The sequence below is a fragment of the Sesamum indicum genome, linkage group LG2, assembly GCF_000512975.1.
Source record: "Sesamum indicum cultivar Zhongzhi No. 13 linkage group LG2, S_indicum_v1.0, whole genome shotgun sequence".
NCBI classification, from domain to species: domain Eukaryota; kingdom Viridiplantae; phylum Streptophyta; class Magnoliopsida; order Lamiales; family Pedaliaceae; genus Sesamum; species Sesamum indicum.
Genome location: NC_026146.1, coordinates 15,207,953 through 15,229,211, shown reverse-complemented (window position 1 = coordinate 15,229,211; position 21,259 = coordinate 15,207,953). Strand labels below are relative to the sequence as shown.

Genomic DNA, 21,259 nt, shown 5'->3' with positions numbered 1-21,259 from the left:
CTCCTGAAAATCGAACCACATCAGTCCAATTTGCTCCTTTGCATTTATATCTCTATATTCTTAAAGTAGCCATTTTTGTCCATAAAAATAATGTATATCATATTTTAAGGTTTAAAAGATCATTTTAGGTTGTTGAATGCAAAATCTAAAAGAAATCCTGAAAGCTAGCAAAATTAGTCTATTGTTGTCGGATATTAGTTTGAGGGAATATCGATAGTTTTTTAAATAACAAAAGAGTATTTATAATTGTATTATTATTTCTCAAATTTTTTTATATGACATTAATAAAGACACAATATTATTTTTATCAATTTTTTATTAGTTAGTTGGTGTAATTACTCTGAGTAAAATCACACAATATAATTATGATCAATTTTTTGTATATATTATTAATAAAAATATCAATTTTATTATTAATTAATATTGGAACTACTTTATTAGTTAAAAAAATTATAAAATTAAAAAAAAAACAGACAAAGAACTGCCCAGCGAACATAAAAAAAAAAAAAAATACCGGCTTGGCCTATTTTTTCAAAAATTCTCAAAGAACTCTATTTTTATAATTTTCATTTTTTATATATTATTTAAATAATTTTCTAAAGAATGTGACCGTTGCAGTAAGAAAATATTACCGTTGGGAGGTGCAGAGCTGTAACAACTAGCAAGAGGTTTACCCTTTGGTGGAAAGAAAAGAATAAAAGGCTGAAATTAGAATTAGGCAACAAATCTCTACAGATATTCCCCCGGAAAGCAAAACCCATCTGGGTTCTCTTTCCGATTACTCCAAATTCCATCAAGGGCGATCAGTCGAATAATTGAATTATTCATTTTGGGAGAAGGGAAGCTACAATTTTGGGTGGGGGAATAATCGATGGATGATCAGGTGGTGCAGCGAGTATTTCAAGAAGGTGGGCGTGATTTCTACCAACAGCAGCCTTCGACTTCTTCCTCTTCTTCATCCATTCTCCAGGCTCTACCCCTACATGTGGTATGCACCCTTCTTATTTGGGGTTTTCCGGTTTTCCTTTCTGCCAATTCTATTTGTTCAGAAACGTTGAATGATTGAGAAAAAGGGTTCTATGCTTAGTAGTAGTTTAATTATGAAACCCTGGAGTAGTTCCGGGAGTTGAGTACGCGTGATTGAATGTGCTTTGCGCTAGTGTTGGTTCGTTATGGATGAAGTTGTTGTGGAAATTTAGAGTTGGAGTTTTATTGCTAAAACATTGTTGTCGATGGTCTCATTATAGTTATGATTATCTGTAAATCTGCATTTAACTCTAATTATATGAATACCGGTGCAATTAGTTCTGCAAAGGTTTTTCTTTATTTCTTTTCCTTTCTTTTCATTCTTTTTTTTTTTAATTGTTCTGTTGATTGTTTTTATTTTATATTGTTTGAAGAAAGGAGCCAAGGGGTTCTGATGTGGGTGATGGCATCCATATTTGAAGTTGGTATACTATGTGCAATAGTCTTTAGTTCTATGAGATTGATGAACCTTGTGATTTTGCAGTCTTTTGATCATGGATACTACTTGCTGGTGAAATCTATTCAAGAACTTAGGTCAAAAAAGGATGGTGTGGTCACTGTTGGAATTGGAGGTCCAAGTGGATCAGGAAAATCGAGGTCATTGTCATGGTTACCTACTTTTAGTTTTTTCAATTTCAATATTAATTCTTGATGGGTTTTCCTAGAAGCTCGAGGATTGTCTACTTTGTGGGTTGTCTTATACTCAAAATGTGTATTATGGTTCTTGAAGCTTAGCTGAAAAGGTAGCCTCTGTAATTGGTTGCACTGTTATCTCAATGGAGAACTATCGTACTGGAGTTGATGATGGACATGATTTGGATTCAATAGATTTCGATCTTCTTGTGCAGAATCTCGAGGTATGCTTTTGTCTTTTTCATGTGCATTTTCTTTGTAACAACTGTGCCAAAATATTTGTTGATGCCCTGAATCGGAGAAACATATATTGATGCACTATTGATTATCTTTGTTAGATACTTGATTGTATAGAGTCTTGAAATAGACCATTGTGAAACCGTTGTTGAAAAGGCGAAGTTTGGATGAGTCTTAAGCCCAGAGTTTTCATCTGCAAAGATGGTACGAGATAATTTTATTAATTTAAAAAAGTAGGCTATCAAATTAATAAAAAACTATGATTGTCTAAGAAATCTTGGTAACAAAGTTTCCTATGGACATTCTGAAATTGGCAAAAATAAATTTTGATTCTACCCATCTTTGAACCATATGCCAACTGCCAAGTGGCCTTTTGTGCCCCTAGCATATGAGAAATGCCTCTTGGCACTTCAAGACAATTTACCACTGTGTTGCCCTAGGGCACACACCACAAGCCGGACCCATGAGTGCCATTTGACCACTGGGTCAATCCTTATTTCATGTTTGGATACAGGATACCTATGCAAAACATAATGAGCTGTGGAACATTTACGCCATTCAGATTGAGTAATACGCATCTCGTAACTACGTATTTTCTTTGAATAGGACTTGACAAATGGCCGTGATACATTATCCCCAGTGTTTGATTTTCAAGGAAGAAGACGTATTGGTTCAAATGCTATAAAAAGCATTTCATCTGGGGTGGTACGTGTGCTTGTAGTTGCTGTTTTGCTAAACCTATTGATTCTGATTCTCCATGTTTTGACTGTAGGTTATAGTTGATGGTACTTATGCCCTGCACGCAAAACTACGCTCTTTGTTAGACATACGAGTTGCTGTGGTAACTCTTATAGATCTTCTATCAATTTTTCTGTATATTTTAATCACCAGTTATCACTATTCTTCTGCTATATTATTTGCGTTCTAGTAAAACAAGTGCTTCTATGGGTTTGATTAAATTTCCATATCTATGGCGAAATCAGGTTGGTGGTGTTCATTTTAGTTTACTTTCCAAAGTGCAATACGATATTGGAGAGTCGTGTTCATTGGACTACCTGATAGACAGCATTTTCCCACTTTTCAGAAAACATATCGAGCCTGATCTTCACCATGCTCAGGTTAGCATTAAGTTATCCTGGTATCCTAAGTTTGTATGGTTACTATTCTTCTTATTCTTGATTAGCTTCATTTCTATGTAGATCAGAATTAACAACAGCTTTGTTTCATCATTTAGAGAGCCAATTTACAAGCTCAAATGCAAAAGTGAGGTATGTCAGGATTTGCTGCTCACAGGATGGGTTCTTGCAAACAATGACAATTTTGTACACAATTTTCGAATTTGTGGAGAAAAAGTATTCTTTATCCAAAATCTTTAAGTTTAGGTTTTGAAACATATATCTCAGTAAATTTATTACTTGTTTATTCATCTTCCGAAACCTTCTTAATTTGGGATTCATTGTCAACTGCAGTCTCAAAGTGGGCTTGCTGCCTACATTTTTCATGGAAAGGAAACACAGGTTGACAAGTAAGTTTTCAATCGACGGAAGTTTACCACCTTTATTGTCCATGAAGATGGTTAATTGCTATTTCATTTGTCACTTTCTTTATGTTAGTAGAATCTGAGCTTGTGGATTTTTGCTTCAAGTTTTATTGAGATGTACTTGAGACCACCTTCTGCAAGTGAAGAAGCTCGAATAAATGATTGGATCAAGGTGCGCCAATCTGGTATCAAATACTATCTCTCCTTGGGTGATCAGAGGATTGTTGATAAAAATTATATCATCCGGCCAAGAGCTGAATTTGAGGTAAAACAGTTCCACTTGTGATTATGTTCCTTCCTATTCTCAGAAAGTGTCAGGATTTTTGACAAAAAACATGATTAAGTTCAGCACCAATCATGTTGCTGTTTATCAAAGAACTTTTGAATGTCTAAAAAGTATATTTTGTTTGTTGGTGTGTGGGAGAGAGATCAGGGAATAAGATTGAACAAAGCCTTTTGGTAATTGAAGTTGGAAGAAGTCCCAATCCTTGTAACTGTACATTGCGCTTGCAATCCATGCATCTGGGATGAAATGTACCACTTTGTGGAACAATGGATGCACTTCCTTGCTACATGTCTATACTCTTCTTTGTGTACTTTTTACTATTTTTCTTTACCATGTAGTTTTCCTCAGAAAATATTCTAAAGCATACAGACACATATCCTCTCTCTTTCTGCACTATCCATATATTGGAGAAAAATTTGGAAAACAGAAGTTAAAAAGTTCCATCTATCTATTCTGAAGGAACTGCATTAGTAATATCGAAGTATTTTAATTGTAAGAAAAGAACCCAACCAGTGCAGCTTGTGGGAGGGTAGTTCTTCCTAATTTGTTGAGTGGTTGGTTTTACTCGGCAATCTCCACGATAAAGTAACTGTAGTTAATGAATGTGGAGTTACTTACTGCACTGACTCCCAGAATTTCCTCATGGCATGGTTAATTTTTTTTAACTTTCCCAGTCAACTAAAATAGGCTTTAATTGAGAATAATTTTATCAGCCTAAACTATCAAAGATAACTGGGAAGTTCTGTAGCCAGAGGCCTGAATGCACTGAGTTTGGTTGCAGGATTGAGGAGTACTGATATTTGTCAATACAAAGCGCTTAATGTGCTTTATTCTTTATTCTTTTCTTTTCTTTTCCTTGTTGTTTGTGAGTCTCAGTTGTATTTTAAGAATAAATAAACAAACGGTAATATGCTTAATACTACTTTCCCCTAATTCAATTTTTAAAGATCTCTTGGTGATTTTTGAAATATCTCCATTACTTATATTTTGCATGATGGTATCTCAGGTTGGCCGGATGACTCTGGGTGGTTTACTGGCCTTGGGATATACAGTGGTGGTCAGTTATAAAAGGGCGTCAACCTCAGTTATTGATGGCAATCTCTCAGTGTCCTTGGAAACAATTGATACTCTTGGAGAGACCTACATGGTGCTCAGGGGCACAAATAGAAAAGTATGGCCTTTTCTCCTTCTTTAAGAATTATAATATTCCTGAATTTATATAGCCGAACAGGACAATCTTTGGAAGTTTTTCTTTATCTATCAGTGTTTCTCTTCACAATTTTGGGAATTTTGGTGTGAGTATGTGCTGATGTGCAAAGTTCTTGAAAAATGGTTGTATTCAGATTTTCTGATGCTTCTTCATTTCTATCTTATATTGTTTCTCTTGCTATTGCTTTCTCAAGAATGATTAATATGAGCTATCAATGAGATAGCTGGTAAAATATTTTCCAACATATGGAGATAGATGCTTGTTGCAAGTCAACGACTGTCTTAAGGCCTTCCCAGTAAAGTCAATTAAATCACGCACTTCATCCTATTCTCATCAGTGACAAGATAGTGAAGATGTCTTTCTTTTGCCTACTATTTTTGTACATTACATTTTGCTCAAATAATTTGTTTACCATTATCCTTCCTCTAAAAGTTACAAAATCACATGGGATCACAATTTTTCTTTATGTCTTTATGTATTACTTCGTTAGACTGGCCTGTATTGGCTGTTACTGCCTATCATTGTGGTTCCTCATGGCTCTATGTAACTTTTATAGTTCGTCACTTGACACTCAAATTTGTGGTCCGTAGAGCTCATTGGTTTATTAGATCTTGCTAATCCATGTGCTTCACTATACTTTAGTTGATCAACACAATATACACTTTGGTTATGCCTTTTCGGTTTCACATGGCATATTAAATAGCAGAAGTTGGAATTGCTGGTGAGTCCCTTAATAACCAGGACAACTGTGGAGTTGAACTATGTTTGATGCAGTCAATCTCTTCTGTAGGTAGTTGGTATGGAATCATCAAGGCTGGGTATCACTGGACCGTGGATCACTAAATCATATCTCGAGATGATCCTTGAGAGACAAGGTTTGAACTTATATCTACCTGCATGCATATATATCCTATCCTTGCTTTCTTTTTAGGTTTCTTCTGTTTTGTTTGTCATGTCACGAAAAAAGGCTAACTTGTGTGCCACTAATGTTAGGAATTGAATGTAGAATTTGAGGATTAAATGGTAAGGACTGGTTCTTAATTTGGTTTAAACTAGTTAGGTTCTTAATTTGTTTGGTACCAGCTTTGTCTATACTCTGTGTAACATTGCAACCATGTTTTGGTTGATGGGAGAGAGACACTGGAAAACCACTGAGTTACTCGAACTTGGTTTAAGATTGACGCTAGAGTTACAGGTGTGGTTCATTAAGCATGACAACCAAACTTGATCACATTTTCTCATGAAAGCCCGTCTCAAGATCCATTTAATTAGTTAAGATACTCTAAATATGGAAGATAGCAAGTTGCTTGAGTTTGATTCCTGTCATCAGTCAACTTGATCAAAGCTTGTGTGTGAACTCAAGTTTAATAACCAAATCAAGCTTGGCCACTACCTTGTTGGGGTCAACTCAGTTGTTGACACTACTATATAGAGATGGTCACCAAGGGGTTAAAAATGACACAAAAGTGGATGATCAGATAGTTTAGCAATTTAGTTGTCTATCCCAGCTAGTGGTTCATATGGAGAAATTCTAAATTGTGATATTTTCTGCATCCTATGATCAAGTATACATAATTATCAGCCATTTCTCTTTCTAATAGATTTATCCAAGTTTCAGGTGTTCCAAGGCTCAACACACCTCCACTTTTGTCTAATGCATCCCCGGCTACTACTCAAGAAAAGTTGATTGCAGCTCCAAAGCCACTTCGTATAACTCCCAACCTGGTGAACCGGATTGATGATTTGTCTCAGCCATGGACTCGGTCACCGACCAAGTCTAAAATGGAACCTGTCCTAGCAACATGGCATTTTATCTCACCAGATCCACTCCTATCGGGGGGATCTGCTGCTGGTATGTCCTTTTTGTAGTAGTTGGGTGCCTTAAAATGTCTGTACAAGTGAAATAAAATATATAGGTGAATCTATTTATGGTTTATCCCCTATTGCTCGATTATTCTCATAAAACAACCACAGGTTCTCCATCTTCCAGGGACTCACTGCAGCTTGCTCCAATGCCTGAATCATATGACTTAGATAGAGGACTGCTTCTTGCTGTACAAGCAATACAAGTAAGTTTTCTTGTAAATCATGGGATTTGTTTGCTTCTTGTACTAGTTTAGTTTGAGTTCATAGTCTGCCAAAATCTGTAATGAGCACAAACTTGAATTTATATATAACTATTTCAGGCTCTGCTGGAAAATAAGGGACTTCCGGTCATAGTTGGAATTGGTAAGAGGAACTCTCTCTCCCGGCACACCAAATAGTTGCAGCAATTAAATGCTTACTGAATTGAGTCGAAGAAAAGTGTGTAGCCCAACCTTTAAAGAATTGCATTGAAGTAAAGTATTTTGCATGAAAAATAGAAACCCAGAGTTTTTAGGCAGTTTATGAACAGTTCCTTTTAATATTTCTAGTTTAGCTTTTCACATTTTTATTCTATCAGGTGAGTAAAATGTTAGAAGCTCTGTTTCTTTCCAAATTCTGAAATAGTAGATCTTGTGATGCTTTTGGGTACTTAGATGGCCATGAGAACAATTAAATTCTTAGACAGAGAAGTATGCAATTGCATTATGCCATCCTTCAGTTTAGAGCATATTCTCAATCAGGCAAAGCATTATGAAAAGTAGGGTTTAAAGTTATTTATATGTGATTGAGTTACATAAATGATGTGATCGTATTTATTTTGTCTTCTCCGGCAAGAAATATAGTGTTTTCAAATAAACTTTTCTTTGCACTAAAAATGCCATTTAATGGCTCCCAAGCCGGTGTTTCCTCTATTTTGGCGTTCCAATCATTTTTGTTTAGATATTAATTGATGGTTGAATCTCGTCTTATTCATCATCAGCTGTTGTTGAAAGTATTTCAACCGCACTGAAATGAATTCTTTATATTGATGGAGTTATTATTATTAAGACTTCTGGTAAGGGGTTCTATGATGTTTCCTTCACCTGCAAAGGAATTCGGTGCCATGTTTTCTACTGTTTATTCAGGGCATACGTCAAACTTGCAAATTGATAAAACAAAGAACAACTAGTGAAAAATGGCATTTTAAGATGGTTCCGCTGGATTATGAGATAATCTAAAGCTATAGAAAGTGTGTACTATATTTCTAGTTGCATTTATCAGAATGCTTATCATTTCATTCTCACTCATTTTGTCATTCTTTATATCCTAGGCCTCTTTTTGGCATGTTTTCTTACTAACAATATATTTCTCCTTATATATTGAATTAGCTTGGACTAGGGTCAGTCTCATCCTTTTTTCAGAGAGGAAATGGTTACATATCATTCAAATCCCATGGCACCAAGTCTCATGTTCAGTACAGAACCAGAAATTTGCACATACTGCAGGAAAATCCTACTCGAGAAGAAGGTTTCTGGGCACTGGGCAATGAGGGTGGTTGAATGGAAGATGATAAGAAATTGTATCGTTACCTAAATGTTATCTAAGAGTAGATATATTATAGATGCAAGAGAAGTCATTGATGAAATCAATATAATATTTAGAAAACCAGGGGGCTTCTTTGACTATGAGGCGAGGAGAAGTTTGAGTGAGGGCTCTGAATTACTAATTTATTTTTGCAAAAGAGAAACTGCTAAAAGCTTGCTAGAAAATTAAAAGGCGTGATAACTGGGACATGTTTTTTAAGTCAGTTAATTATGCTCTACTCCAGAAGAAGGTTTTCTGGGCACTGGGCAATTAGGGTGGTTGAATGGAAGATGATAAGAGTAGATATATTATAGATGCAAGAGAAGTCATTGATGAAATCAATATAATATTTAGAAAACCAGGGGGCTTCTTTGACTATGAGGTGAGGAGAAGTTTGAGTGAGGGCTGTGAAAGGAGAAGCCTTTATTTACTAATTTATTTTTGCAAAAGAGAAACTGCTAAAAGCTTGCTAGAAAATTAAAAGGCGTGATAACTGGACATGTTTTTTAAGTCAGTTAATGATGCTCTACTCCAGAAGAAGGTTTTCTGGGCACTGGGCAATTAGGGTGGTTGAATGGAAGATGATAAGAAATTGTATTGTTTCCTAAATGTTATCTAAGAGGTTGATATATTATGAGGTTGAGAAGTAATTGATGGAATCAATATAATAATTAGGAGGCCAGGGGACTTCTTTGACTATGAGGTGAGGAAGTGTGTGTGAATGAGGGCTCTGAAAGGAGAAGCCTTTATTTATTCATTGCAAAAGAACTGGCCTGAAGCTGTTCCATATTCATGGTTTATGATGTTCGTTTCTTGTCGGCATAATGGTGGTGCTCTATTTCCGGAGCAATGTCATTATAGTTTGCTCTTGAAGAGCTGTAACCACACTCCGCACTCCCCCCTGCTCGTGTCTTTGACTTTGCATATAGTGAGCCAGTGAGCTTCTGGATCAACAATTGTTTATAGACTACTACTTTTTTTTTAATCTGAAGGGTTTTACATGTCCTATCGCTGAATTCAGCAGTTTGTTTTTTGATACTCTTGTTTCTTATAATAACCATTTCTCCTCCTAATCTTGTTTTAGGAGGTCCAAGTGGATCGGGAAAAACGAGTTTGGCTCGTAAGATGGCAAATATTGTTGGTTGTGAAGTCATTTCCCTTGAAAGCTACTACAAATCTGAACAAATGAAGGATTTTAAGTACGATGACTTCAGCTCTCTTGATCTGGCTTTACTGTCAAAAGTATGCATTTTATTTTAATTTATTTTCCATCCTATGTTTTCTATTTTATATATTATTATCAAAAGGTTTTGAAGAAATTGCCTGTATATGAGGTAGAGACGATAGATGCATGAATTATGAAACTTAGGTTATACTTGCTCCTATATATATACATGTAAAATAACCCATTATATATGTCTTTACTTCAGTGCTGTGTCTTGATACTTACATTGAACACATTGATTTTTTTGAGTATGTACTCTGAAGCAACTTCTATTTGGCTAGTGGATAGACTTGAAGCAGATAGGAACCTTAGGATTAACTGTCATACACTCTTAATCATGGACATGTTCTTAATGGCAGTTTGGGCCTTGCCTTGGCTTACTGTTTCTCTCTATCAACGTACATATATGTATGTATGTGTGTATGTTGTGTATTTCCTGGAAAAGCCTCAGGAGTGTTTAATTGCAATTCTTCATGTCTGGAGCAGTAGTAGAGAGGATCTTGTAATGTGAATATTCTCAGTGTCATATGGTGTAACTGGCTTTCAGTAGTTCTTCGCCAGTACTTTATGTCTTTATGTTATAAAACTTGTTTCAAGATGAGAAGTATAGAAGCATTAGATGGAGAAATGTTTCTGATGGATGTTGGTAGTGGACTAGACCTTAGTTCCTTGCTTCTAGGATCTTTTCCTCATTTATTAACTGAATTGTCATCCTGGCCATTGCAGAACATTAATGATATAAAAAATTGCCGGAGAACGAAGGTACCTGTGTTTGACCTGGAGACTGGTGCTCGTAGTGGTTTCAAAGAGCTTGAAGTATCTGAAGATTGTGGTGTGGTATGACATCAAATCATTTTGCTACTTTGTGGTGTTATATTTTATGATCAAATACACTCTTTTGCCTTATTAGGACTGAAGACATTTGGCTCATATATAAGTAAAAACTAAAATGAGTTATCCTCCTGGTGGCTAGTATTGAAAAATACATGATCCAGTGATTTTTTGCAACTTCTGAATTCAGTCACTAACATATTTCTTCCAAGGAAAAACTAGATGCTAAAGCTCACAGCATCATGTCATCTAATTCCTTCCAAATCACTGGAAACAACTCTGCTTGAAAGCTACATTGGATAAATCTGATTACATCTGGTAGATAGGATCTAAGGATGTAGAACCAGTTATTCATCTGTAATTTCATTATCATATATGGTCAATGTATTATCTGAATGTGCTAAATCTTTACAGGGTTACAATTAAACCTGGTTTTATTTTTATCAAACTGGTCTGAAGAAATTGGCCCTGCTTGTCTTGGCCAGGTAATTTTTGAAGGTGTTTATGCTTTGCATCCTGACATCAGAAAACCTCTGGACTTATGGATTGCTGTTGTAAGTGTGACAGAGATATTGTACTTCATCACTTTTACTCTTTGATCAATCTTGTCAATTTGAAAGTAATTATGCATGTCATGAAACAGGTTGGAGGAGTCCATTCACATCTTATTTCTCGGGTTCAAAGAGACAAAAGTAAAGTTGGATGCTTCATGTCCCAAAATGAAATTATGATGACTGTGTTTCCAATGTTCCAGCAACACATTGAACCACATCTTGTTGAAGCTCATGTTAGTTTCTTGTTGCATTTTATATTTTGATTTGGCAAAATTTGAATCACTTTAATCATGCAGTGGCCATTGCAAGAGTGTAGAATGGAGCCTCATGCTAGTTGATTTGAATTTTACTACCTCCTGGAAATTATTTGCTGCACATGCCAAAAAGTGTTCAATATTCTCGAGGAAGATCTCATACTCAACTCTAGAATATCTCATGCACTCACGTGCAGTCGATCACAGTAATGCATGCACTCACACTCATCACATTATAAGCTAAACGCTAACTGTCAAGAACTCCAGAAAATATTTTGGTAGAGATTCTTCTTTTGTCAGCAAAGGTTTTGATATATTAAAAGAGGAAGACAATTAAAGCTTTTATCAATCAGTTCTACAGTAGCTTCTAGTTATTTTGTGAGCGCATTCCCTCTGATGCAGCTGAAGATCAGAAATGACTTTGACCCGGTGCTTTCACCTGAGAGCTCGTTGTTTGTGTTGAAAAGTAACAAGCAAGTAAGTTCTTTCTGTCTTGTCTTATGCTGGATTTTTCTGTGTTTCTTGTTTGACGGCCATAATTCTATTCACAGGTTGCTTACCAAGACATCCTGAAAGTTCTTGATCCAACTAAGATATGCAGTTCAGTTCAGAATTTCATTGACATATATCTAAGATTGCCTGGAACCCCTGGTAACGGACAGCTAACAGAGAGTGATTGTATAAGAGTCAGAATATGTGAGGGTAGATTTGCTTTGCTGATCCGAGAGGTTTGTTTTCTACCTTTTGTTTTCAACACAGTTTGATGCTTATTGATTCTTTGTATCCCATGACCCACCCTCTCTCTTGTGAAGCCTATTAGAGAAGGAAACTTTATTATTCAGCCAAAAGTGGATTTTGATATCAGCATCAGTACAGTAGCAGGCCTGCTTAATCTTGGGTATGTCAAAATGTTCTGTAAAAGCAGTAGTGTGTCTTACTCTATCCGTAATCTATGTGTAGTCTTCTCGTGAGCTCCGATTCCATAACCGTTTTTATGATTTTGTCAGCTTGTCATATAATAGGATTAACAGATAATGCTCCACGCTGGTCCTTTATACCATGTTTCTCTCTTTCTTGTTGATATTTTATGTTATATCTCTGTGATTTTTTCTTCAGGTATCAAGCTGTTGCATATATTGAAGCATGTGCATATATTTACCAGGATGGAAAGGTAATATATCTTTTATCGGCATATCTTTTGTCTCAAAAATGGGAATTGTTACTTTAATTTGACTACCTATGGGCAATATTTCTTTACCGTTATGGCTTTCCAGAGAAAAGTTGGTTTATTATGTTCATACTAGTCTTCTGCTAGAGAAGTCACTGTATTCTGCTCCTGCTCCTGTTTGTTAAAATATTTCTTTCATGTGTCTTGTGTTTTTCTTTATTTTGTTCTCCTTTTTCAATAGAAGGTTGCTGCCTTTTTCGGAAGTATCAAAATATAGGCTTATGACCCGAAATATAATTTTTTTAAACTAACCCTTCAAAATATATTCCATATTTTGGGCAAATGAAACTTAACACAAAACCTTGTTCATACTGCATCTGCAAAATGCTTACTTTCTAATTTTAATTCCTTGTTCCTGGAAATTGTTTTGGCCTAAAGTATCGAAACAGTTTCTCATTTTCTTCCTTCTGTGTTCTTTTAGATTCTTATCGAGATCGATCATTTACAAGATGTCCCAAGTCCTTACCTTCAAATTAAGGGGGTTAATAAAGAAACAGTAGTAGCTGCTGGCTCGACTCTCAAGCTGGATGGTTCATATACCACAAAGGTTCTATACCATTTTTTTAGGGAATTATACACTCCTCTTCCCTAAGGTTTGGTGTAATTATGCGTAGACTTCCAGTTGTTCGGGAAATTACATCTAAAACCCTTGAGGTTTACCTTCATCTAATAAATAAGTCTCTCAATTAGTGAAAATTAACTGAATTTGTTGATACAACTAAATGAAAATTGACGTATGACTTATTGCAGGTCAAATTATTTTTTTTCAGACTAAACTACTCTTATGATGGTGAAGATATATTTCCTCACATGTATTGCCGCGTGAAGAAGTATGAGGGTCATTCGGTCATATTTGACCTGTAATAAGTCAATCGAGGGTGAATACAGATTTTTTTGTTAATATTAGCAAATTCGGTGAATTTTGATCAACGAAAGGATTTATTTGTTAGATAGAAGCAAACAAATATAATTATTAAAACTATGGGGTCTACGTATATTACCACCAAATCTTACCCCTTTTTTAATATTTACTTATTGTAGTGCTTCATAGTGGTGCTTGGCTCAATTAGCATGCGACCAGTTTTCTCAATTTTTAGAAGTATAACTCTTTTCCTTACTATGTCAGAGTTATCTTGAGATAATTATAGAAAGGTTACCTGCGGTAGAAAGGAGTTCAAGCGGGATCCATTCTCAGCAAGCTGCAAGATTGCAAGAACTTGTTGAATATATACAATCTCAGGTGTGCTCAACTTTTTTCATCCTTAGATAATATAAATATATATTTGTTTGGCATTTACACTTGTTTTATACTATAATTTTTCTTAATTCAAATTATTAATATTTAATTAGATTTTAAGAAATAAAGGAACAAAAGTAAAAGATTTAATATATATTTATTTTGCTGGAGAATGATGATTAGAAGAGATACAGAAATAGAATAGTTATTAATCCATGTGATGATTAAATGATTATTAAAACATTATGGTTCATACTCTTATGATAGTGTATACAGATGTGCTTATATATAGACATATAGATAAAATATTTAGGTTTAGATTAAATATAATCAAGATTTGTACTTAGAAAATTAATTTGCATGAATTCAATAATTTTAAAATCTAATTGAAACAATTCAATCAACTTTTTTAATAACCTTATTACAATCTTGCCCAAGTTCAATTGATATATTTATTAATTCAAAACATTATCAAAATTAAGTGTTAGATAATACTAATATTAATTTACATAAAAGCCATTAAACAGAAGTAACATAATTATAATGATAATTTTGTTAAATCAAAAAATGAGAGAAACCTCTTAGCCCATTCAAACTATTGTAATAGGTAGATAGAGACACAATAGATATATTATATACATACATACTATGGTTGTGGATAGACATAATCTGAACTCCGGCATCGTCAACCACAAAATATTATGCCCTGAGTAAGATGTCAGTGCGGTGCAGCAATGCTCTTGTTTTCTTTTTACCTAGCGATTGAACTGATAATCCTCGGCTTGCTGCCTGCTTGTTATCATCACAAAGGGGATAGTGTTAGTTCATTTCTATTACAGAGAAGAGGATCTGGGCATTATAAATTATTGCTAGGATCATTTCTATGTGAAGAATGATAGCTTCACCGGTCCTAGGCTTGAAGGTGCTTCTCATTTGGAACTATGGTTAGTGTAAGTCACTTCTAGCAGAAAAAGCCTTTCATAGATGAAGAAAGATAACAAAGTTGAAAGTTCAGCTCCAACTGTCAATGACATATTTGCTCCATGTTTATATTGATCCAAAGCATCTGCAACTTGAAACATGAACTTCAATTTTGCTGAGGACCATGTATTTGTTTTCATAATGGTGTTTATGAACGTGAAGAGTGTTCTATGTGTAAATTAGGATCATATGCAATTATGTGAAAAATTCAAGGTGGTAAGGACAGTAAGACAACAAAACATAGGACATTTTGTAACTCATTTCAGGTGTGATATTATGGTGCTGAACAGGGTAGCAGTTCAGCTTCAGAGTCATCACCAAGTCGAGAAGCTTCTCCATTGGAAGGTGTAATTGAAGATATGCAATCAAGGATTAAACGTCTTGAAAGATGGCACGCAATTAATACTGTATTCCCTTAACTCTTCTTTAAATGCTCCTATCTTTTCATGTGGGAGTTGCAGCATCCTTTTTTGTTCTTGCTTTTGCTTTAGAAAGAAGAGTATCAATCTTGTCGAAAGGAATTCAACTTGAACTTGCTGGTGTAGGTGCTTTGGACATTTTTAATGTCTGCATTTGTTGGGTACTCACTCTACCAGAGGAAGCGCCAGTAAGTTGTGTGCATTGAAGTTTATAGATTCGAAGTCTGGAATCCACATACGGAAAAGACATCGAAGGCTATAGGACAATAGTCAAAACACATGTTCTGTTCACTCACAGCGACCATTCAACTACGAGTTCTCAATTCTCTCTGACAACCAAAAAGTTTACCATATATACTTCTAACCCTCAAAGCTTCTTTCAAGAAGGAATTGAATCTGGCATAGACGAGCTTTGTTGCCTGCATTGTTTTATAATAGTGCTCATGTAGATTAGAGTTTATACAGACTGATATCACCTTTTCTGGCCATGTATTATTTACTGTCACATTTTGGCCATATTGATTTAACTGGAGATCCACGTTAAACAATGCCTTCAATTGTGAATGATGACCAACTGAAATCTTCTCTGGGTGCAACAATCATGCTTTAATTTCTTCTCGCCTTATAAGCCACCTCTTGCTTAATTAAGAGCAAAAATGCATATAAAGCAGCCATTAAGAAGAAACAGCAACAAAAATATGTATGTGAAGCATTCAAGAGTACAAAATTCTAAAGTTTCACGATCGCAGCATACCCAGAACAGCAATTAGGTATTTCCAATCTTGCAAAAAAATATATATTTGGCCGTTCAGTCATATGTTGTGATTCCTAATACAATGCACGGCATGCACAACTCCCAAATGAGAGACGATTCATGTTCAGTCACTCTGTAACTTGCATCATTTGTTTGCTGTGTGGTTTTAATACATCATTAGTTGATAGTACTGAGCCGCAGAAGAAATGGGTTCAATAGCACTTGCAATCATTTCTATCAAATACAAGAATGGCCATGAGGATCTGAATTAGAATCTGTAAACATGGAGTATTATTGTATACATTTTGAATTTGTAAGTACTGTTGACACTTTCGATGATAAGACCTTTAAATAGTAGTTTAGTAATAAGAGATCTCCAGTAACTTGCAAGACAGGCTACACAAATCCATTGCAATATCTATGGTTTCTTGCTTGTCACATAATATACAGCTACAGCCAGTAAAATGATGAGTAGAATGATCCACACGCTCATTCCTGCAAATCATATGACACGATGAGCAAAAGGAAAACAGCTTCTTGATATACACAAAAGGGTACTTTGTGAAAGTATCCATGCTTACATCCTCTAATTACTGAACTTGTTAAAATTTCATTCTAACTTAATCAAAACTAGTTCAAAATCTGGGCAATTGTAAATTCCAGACTCAGCCTCCTTTTAGAGCAACTATTTAGCAGCACTAGAGTGGATGCTAAAACAAATTTGAGAAACGTGGCAGGTGCATTGTGCTTTATCTAAAGAAATTGCCAGGTTTATAAAATGTCGAACCCCAAGGAGAAAATATACGAAAATCTTTACGCAACTGCAAGCAAGAATTTGCTAGAAGTACGCTTTAATAAATTTAGCTTTTCACTGTTGTACACTTGCAGGGGCAATTGAGAAATTCACACAGAAAAAATCCCCCGCTTCCTAACCAACAAAAGCAGCCTCTTAACTAAATGTCAGCCTGCATTAGTTGTGAAGAGATCTTTTCCTTCTTAACTTGCAACTATCTGAATATCATGTACAAATTTGTGTAACTTGTTCATTGCTGTTAGGTGATGCCATGGATTAAATGGTAGGAAGGAAATTTAACAATTTGACTGTCACAGGTAGACTGTAAGTCATGAGGCATACATAGCGAAATACTCGTGCTGGTTGCCTGAGGTGCATTCAGCTGTTCGCTAACAAACACAAGGCAATTGCTAATCTTATTTTTGCATGTATGAAAGACAAGAGAGTCCATACCATCTTTCTTCTTATCCTTGATCAAAGTCACTCTTGCACTTGAGTCTAGGGATGCAGACACCAGAGCCCTGTTGAAACCACATATTTGGGCGTCACTTATACTTAGGCATGCAAGATTACTTGAACGGTGTGAAGAAATGTACAAGAATTCACAACCTTGAATCTCGTGAAAATGCTAAAGCTGTTACAAGGCCAAGATGTGCTTTTCTGACAACAGTCTGCAACCGCATACTGGCAGAACTAATAATAAAAATGTCCCCTTGAATTGTTCCTCTGCAACATCAGTTGTAGATGGTAAAGTTAATTGAAGGAGTTAGAAGTATGCTGAAGATATCATCATATGAGTTTTTGTCATGAGCGTGGCTGAGAGCCTAGGTGAGAAATGAGGAACATAGCCACATCAGGTGCTCAAACTTGCTCAGGCAGTCAGAGCTCAAAAATAGTTGGCAATCCCAAATAGTTGGCCTCGAAAGGATAAAGAAAGGAAAAAGTTAATATCATATTCTTACATTGCAAGGAGTTTTCCATCAGGTGACACATTAAAAGCAGAAACTGGATCCCGGACAACGTGTGTTGAACTTATCCTTTTCCATGAAGTAGTGTTCCACTTCAAGATACTACCACCTTTATCTATGGATGTAGCACAGAAATGGTAAGCACTATTTGAGAATTATTTACTTTGTATAGAAAATTATGTTGCTAGAACATACTAACCTCGCATTGCTGTTATATACAGAACCTGATCTGTGTCAGTAGTCCGTGAGAATCGACAAAAGCCAAAAATCTCATCCTGCAGCAGGTAAAAGAAATTAAAGGACAGAAAAAATTGGGGTGGTATAACAGGTTATCACCCATTACAAACAAACACATCATTTTCAATTTTCAGCTGATTCACTAAGTTTATTACCCAAAATGTATTATGGAAAGTTACAGAACAGAAAAAAGTCAGAAGTTCTCTATGAACCATATTGTGAAACCTACATGCCCACTCAACTAGAAGCAATCAGAAATCAGAAAAGCAATTGTTCGTAAACCAGTTCACCAATCAGAACCCAACAAGAGCAGATGCTTTTATGATACTACCAACAGAAAGTATTTTACAAGGCCCAAGATCTTAAGAAAAAATTACATTTTCCTTTGGTAGAGAAGCTACAGATGTTGATGTTGCAACATTCCAAATTCTTCCTGGACCACTTCCAACAGAGACAAGAAACTTCGCATCAGGGCTGCATGAGACAACCAAAGGCAATTGAATGAGCACTTTAGTTTTTGTATAAAAGGTTGCTTCCTAGCTTTGAACAGCAATCAGTGCGTTAAATGATGCAGCAATCTTACAGAGAACCTGAAATCTAAATCCTTCACAGAATTATGAGCTTTGGCCTCACTGAGAGTACTTTCCATTGCTGGCCACTTAAAAACCCTTAACTTGCCATCCTGTACTGCACCAATGTAGGATAATTAAAACAACACCACCAACAACACAATAACGACATATGCAAGTACGAAGTTCTGCTTGTATAAAGAGGAGGCTTTTAATTCCTTTTTCCAAATTCCCTGAACAGGTAAACATAAAGGAAGCTAAATCCTATTTCGTCCAGTGTATAAATGACTCCTAGAAAAATATCCTGTATATTTCGTAGGGGAGGAACAAAACTCAGAATCTCATGAGAATAAGAGAAACCTGCAAAAGAATCCATTATGTACAAGCTAATTTTGATTCTTTACAAAGATGTGCCAGCAAGGAATTCCTGACCATAATTAAGAAATGGCCGCACCCTTATAGAAGAATGAACTTTCAGTCCTTCATAAGATGTGCTACCATGCACCAGAATATAATCTGACAACTCGCCCAAGAAATGCTTCCAGAGGTGTAAAGATACATAAGTGCAAAATGGATTTACACTTAAAGATCATAAAGCACATGCACACATCATATGGTAAAAACTATCTGATTTCACCAGTTACTTTAAAGTTCCAAACATATTCTTGCTCTGGCAAAGGTAAGACAGCCTCCCACTCTCACTGAACACATGCCCCAGGAAACCAAAATAATCACTAGAATTTTACTTTCAAAGTATCTTAAACTTCCAGTAGATCCATACAGTAGTGACATAAAATTTCAATTGCAGTAATGATCCATCATAATGCAGGTGAAACCCAGTTGTAAACATAGCCTGAGCTGAGTAACGATCATGCAACCTATTCTACATATTTCTTTTACCTCACCACCCACAGCAAGCAAACTTCCGTCATCATTGAAGGTCATAGCCAATTGTTGTCCAACATCTTCCAATTGCTCAAGGACTTTCTCAGATCGTTTCAAACTCAAAGTATGCTTATCTGTGCTTGTGTCTGACTCCCATTCAAACCATCTATAAGGTAAACCCATGAATGTAAGATTATAACAAAAGAGTCAGCGTTAACTCAGGTGAACGAAAGTAAATGCAACAGAATTCTCATGCCAACGGTCAACCAAAAGATTTAGTATTATTTTTACAGATTAGCAGTTACAAAGCAAAGTAAATATTTTCAGATGATAAGCAATAAAAAGCCTTTCGACTAGACTTTTGGCTGCACAGAGTTATTAACTATTTTAGCACTTACTGCAAGAACAGGCAGCTGGACACAGGTCCAATAATAAGAAAACGTGTGTTTTGTGCCATCAATAGAATTTCTAAGCATCCTTAACTCATGGCCCATTCCGACAATCAGGCATAGAAAGGAATCGAAAAGGTTACAAAAAGAAAACACTTACTAAAACAATAAAACAATCTGTAAAGACAAAATTTTCACCATCATGAAGTTAGAATAAAAATACTAAAAACTACTCCACTTACAACTTCGAACTTTTCCTATTTGATCCTCTAGGTCCAATAAAGATAAAATCCTATGCTGAGATATCAGTATCACATTAGTTAGCATGATTGGGGTTGAATACCTGCAGCTTTTGGGAAATGAACAAATAACACCTTCTCCTCCAGGATGCACGGCAATTCTGTATGGCAGATCGCTAGCGGTTCCATGTTTTGCCACCTTATACAATGAAAAAGGATGACTTTGTAGTTAGCTGAAAAAGAAAAAGCAAGAAAGAAAATACGGGCATGCACACACACATACAACATTTCTAGCAAATAACTAAAAGAACTTGTTAGATCTTTCACCTGCATTTTACCATCACAAGATTTAGACGCAAGTGTAAAGCAATGTGCTTCATCCCAAATTATATGTATTCTTATCTCGAAAACAGAACAATAATAATTGATGATTTCAACAACAATAGCTATAAATCTTCCTTTACTTTTTATAAGATTTATATAAAACAACTTACCACCAAAATATCGCCTAAGGTTCTTTGTACTAAAAATCTAGAATGAAAATGTTAGAGCAACTCATAAAGCAGTAGCTTCAGCCTTCATTTCATTTGATCAGAACAAAAGCCCACACTTGACACAAAGATAGCTATACATTTTCCCCAAATTACGAATCAACCTCAAAGCTACGATAACAAAAAATTAAAACAATAAACATTACATGAAGCGGTTTTCATATATATATATAAAAGGATTGATACACACGCACACGTATATGTGCGTGTAAATCATTGACAGTAAAGCTCACAGGCTGATCAGATAAGGAATTGGATTCAAAATCAAAGGCTGAGAGGAGGATGGCGTTCGGTATTCCGCTGTGGCCTTCTCCGCCACCTCCGGCTAGGACGACGTGGCGGTTCACAGTGTCGGAAGCGGGAGTTTCCGATTCGGCAGCGCTATCTTCCTTCACGGCGGCAGCGGGTGGAACCCACGCTGCGCCGTAGAGTGGGACGCCGTACTTCTGGCAGCTCGATTCGTCTTCGCTTTTGTTGCCCTTCCCCATCTCGCTCTCCACACTCGAGCGTCGTTTTGTCTTGTGATCTGAGTGCACTGACAACGCAGACTGCTAATTTACATCCCCACCCTGTTGAGAGATGCGGGTCGGGGAACACCCGGGTTAGACAATCTCCCGAATCCGGATCCTCCGGGCAATTTGGTAATTCCAGGATGGTGAAATTGCATTTTCATGGTTTTAATTTTTATTTTAAAGCGTTGGCTGACGTCTGGTTTTTAATTCATTTCATTTTAACGAGAAAAAAATAAATGAGTATTTATATTATTTTTTGTTATATTAATATA

General features: G+C 35.8%; 2 protein-coding genes across 2 annotated transcripts; one reads left to right on the top strand and one right to left on the bottom strand.

Moving 5' to 3' along the window:
* Nucleotides 717-15,647, top strand: LOC105156246. The gene is made up of 26 exons (XM_011072322.2): nucleotides 717-988; nucleotides 1,511-1,623; nucleotides 1,757-1,883; nucleotides 2,503-2,601; nucleotides 2,669-2,737; nucleotides 2,880-3,014; nucleotides 3,096-3,164; nucleotides 3,366-3,421; nucleotides 3,542-3,701; nucleotides 4,729-4,893; nucleotides 5,723-5,807; nucleotides 6,551-6,784; nucleotides 6,907-7,001; nucleotides 7,119-7,161; nucleotides 9,446-9,603; nucleotides 10,313-10,423; nucleotides 10,903-10,971; nucleotides 11,061-11,204; nucleotides 11,628-11,702; nucleotides 11,777-11,953; nucleotides 12,038-12,123; nucleotides 12,342-12,396; nucleotides 12,875-13,000; nucleotides 13,580-13,693; nucleotides 14,962-15,078; nucleotides 15,217-15,647. The coding sequence occupies exons 1-26, from the start codon at nucleotides 872-874 to the stop codon at nucleotides 15,280-15,282; spliced, it is 2,865 nt and encodes a 954-aa protein (XP_011070624.1). The 5' UTR covers nucleotides 717-871; the 3' UTR covers nucleotides 15,283-15,647.
* On the bottom strand, nucleotides 16,026-21,022 carry LOC105156245 (SEC12-like protein 2). Its single transcript, XM_011072321.2, has 10 exons — nucleotides 20,709-21,022; nucleotides 20,029-20,123; nucleotides 19,312-19,462; nucleotides 18,433-18,524; nucleotides 18,220-18,316; nucleotides 17,805-17,880; nucleotides 17,600-17,720; nucleotides 17,247-17,363; nucleotides 17,091-17,158; nucleotides 16,026-16,339 (listed from the first exon to the last, which is right to left on the bottom strand). Exons 1-10 carry the CDS (start codon nucleotides 20,961-20,963, stop codon nucleotides 16,263-16,265), a joined length of 1,149 nt encoding a protein of 382 aa, XP_011070623.1. The 5' UTR covers nucleotides 20,964-21,022; the 3' UTR covers nucleotides 16,026-16,262.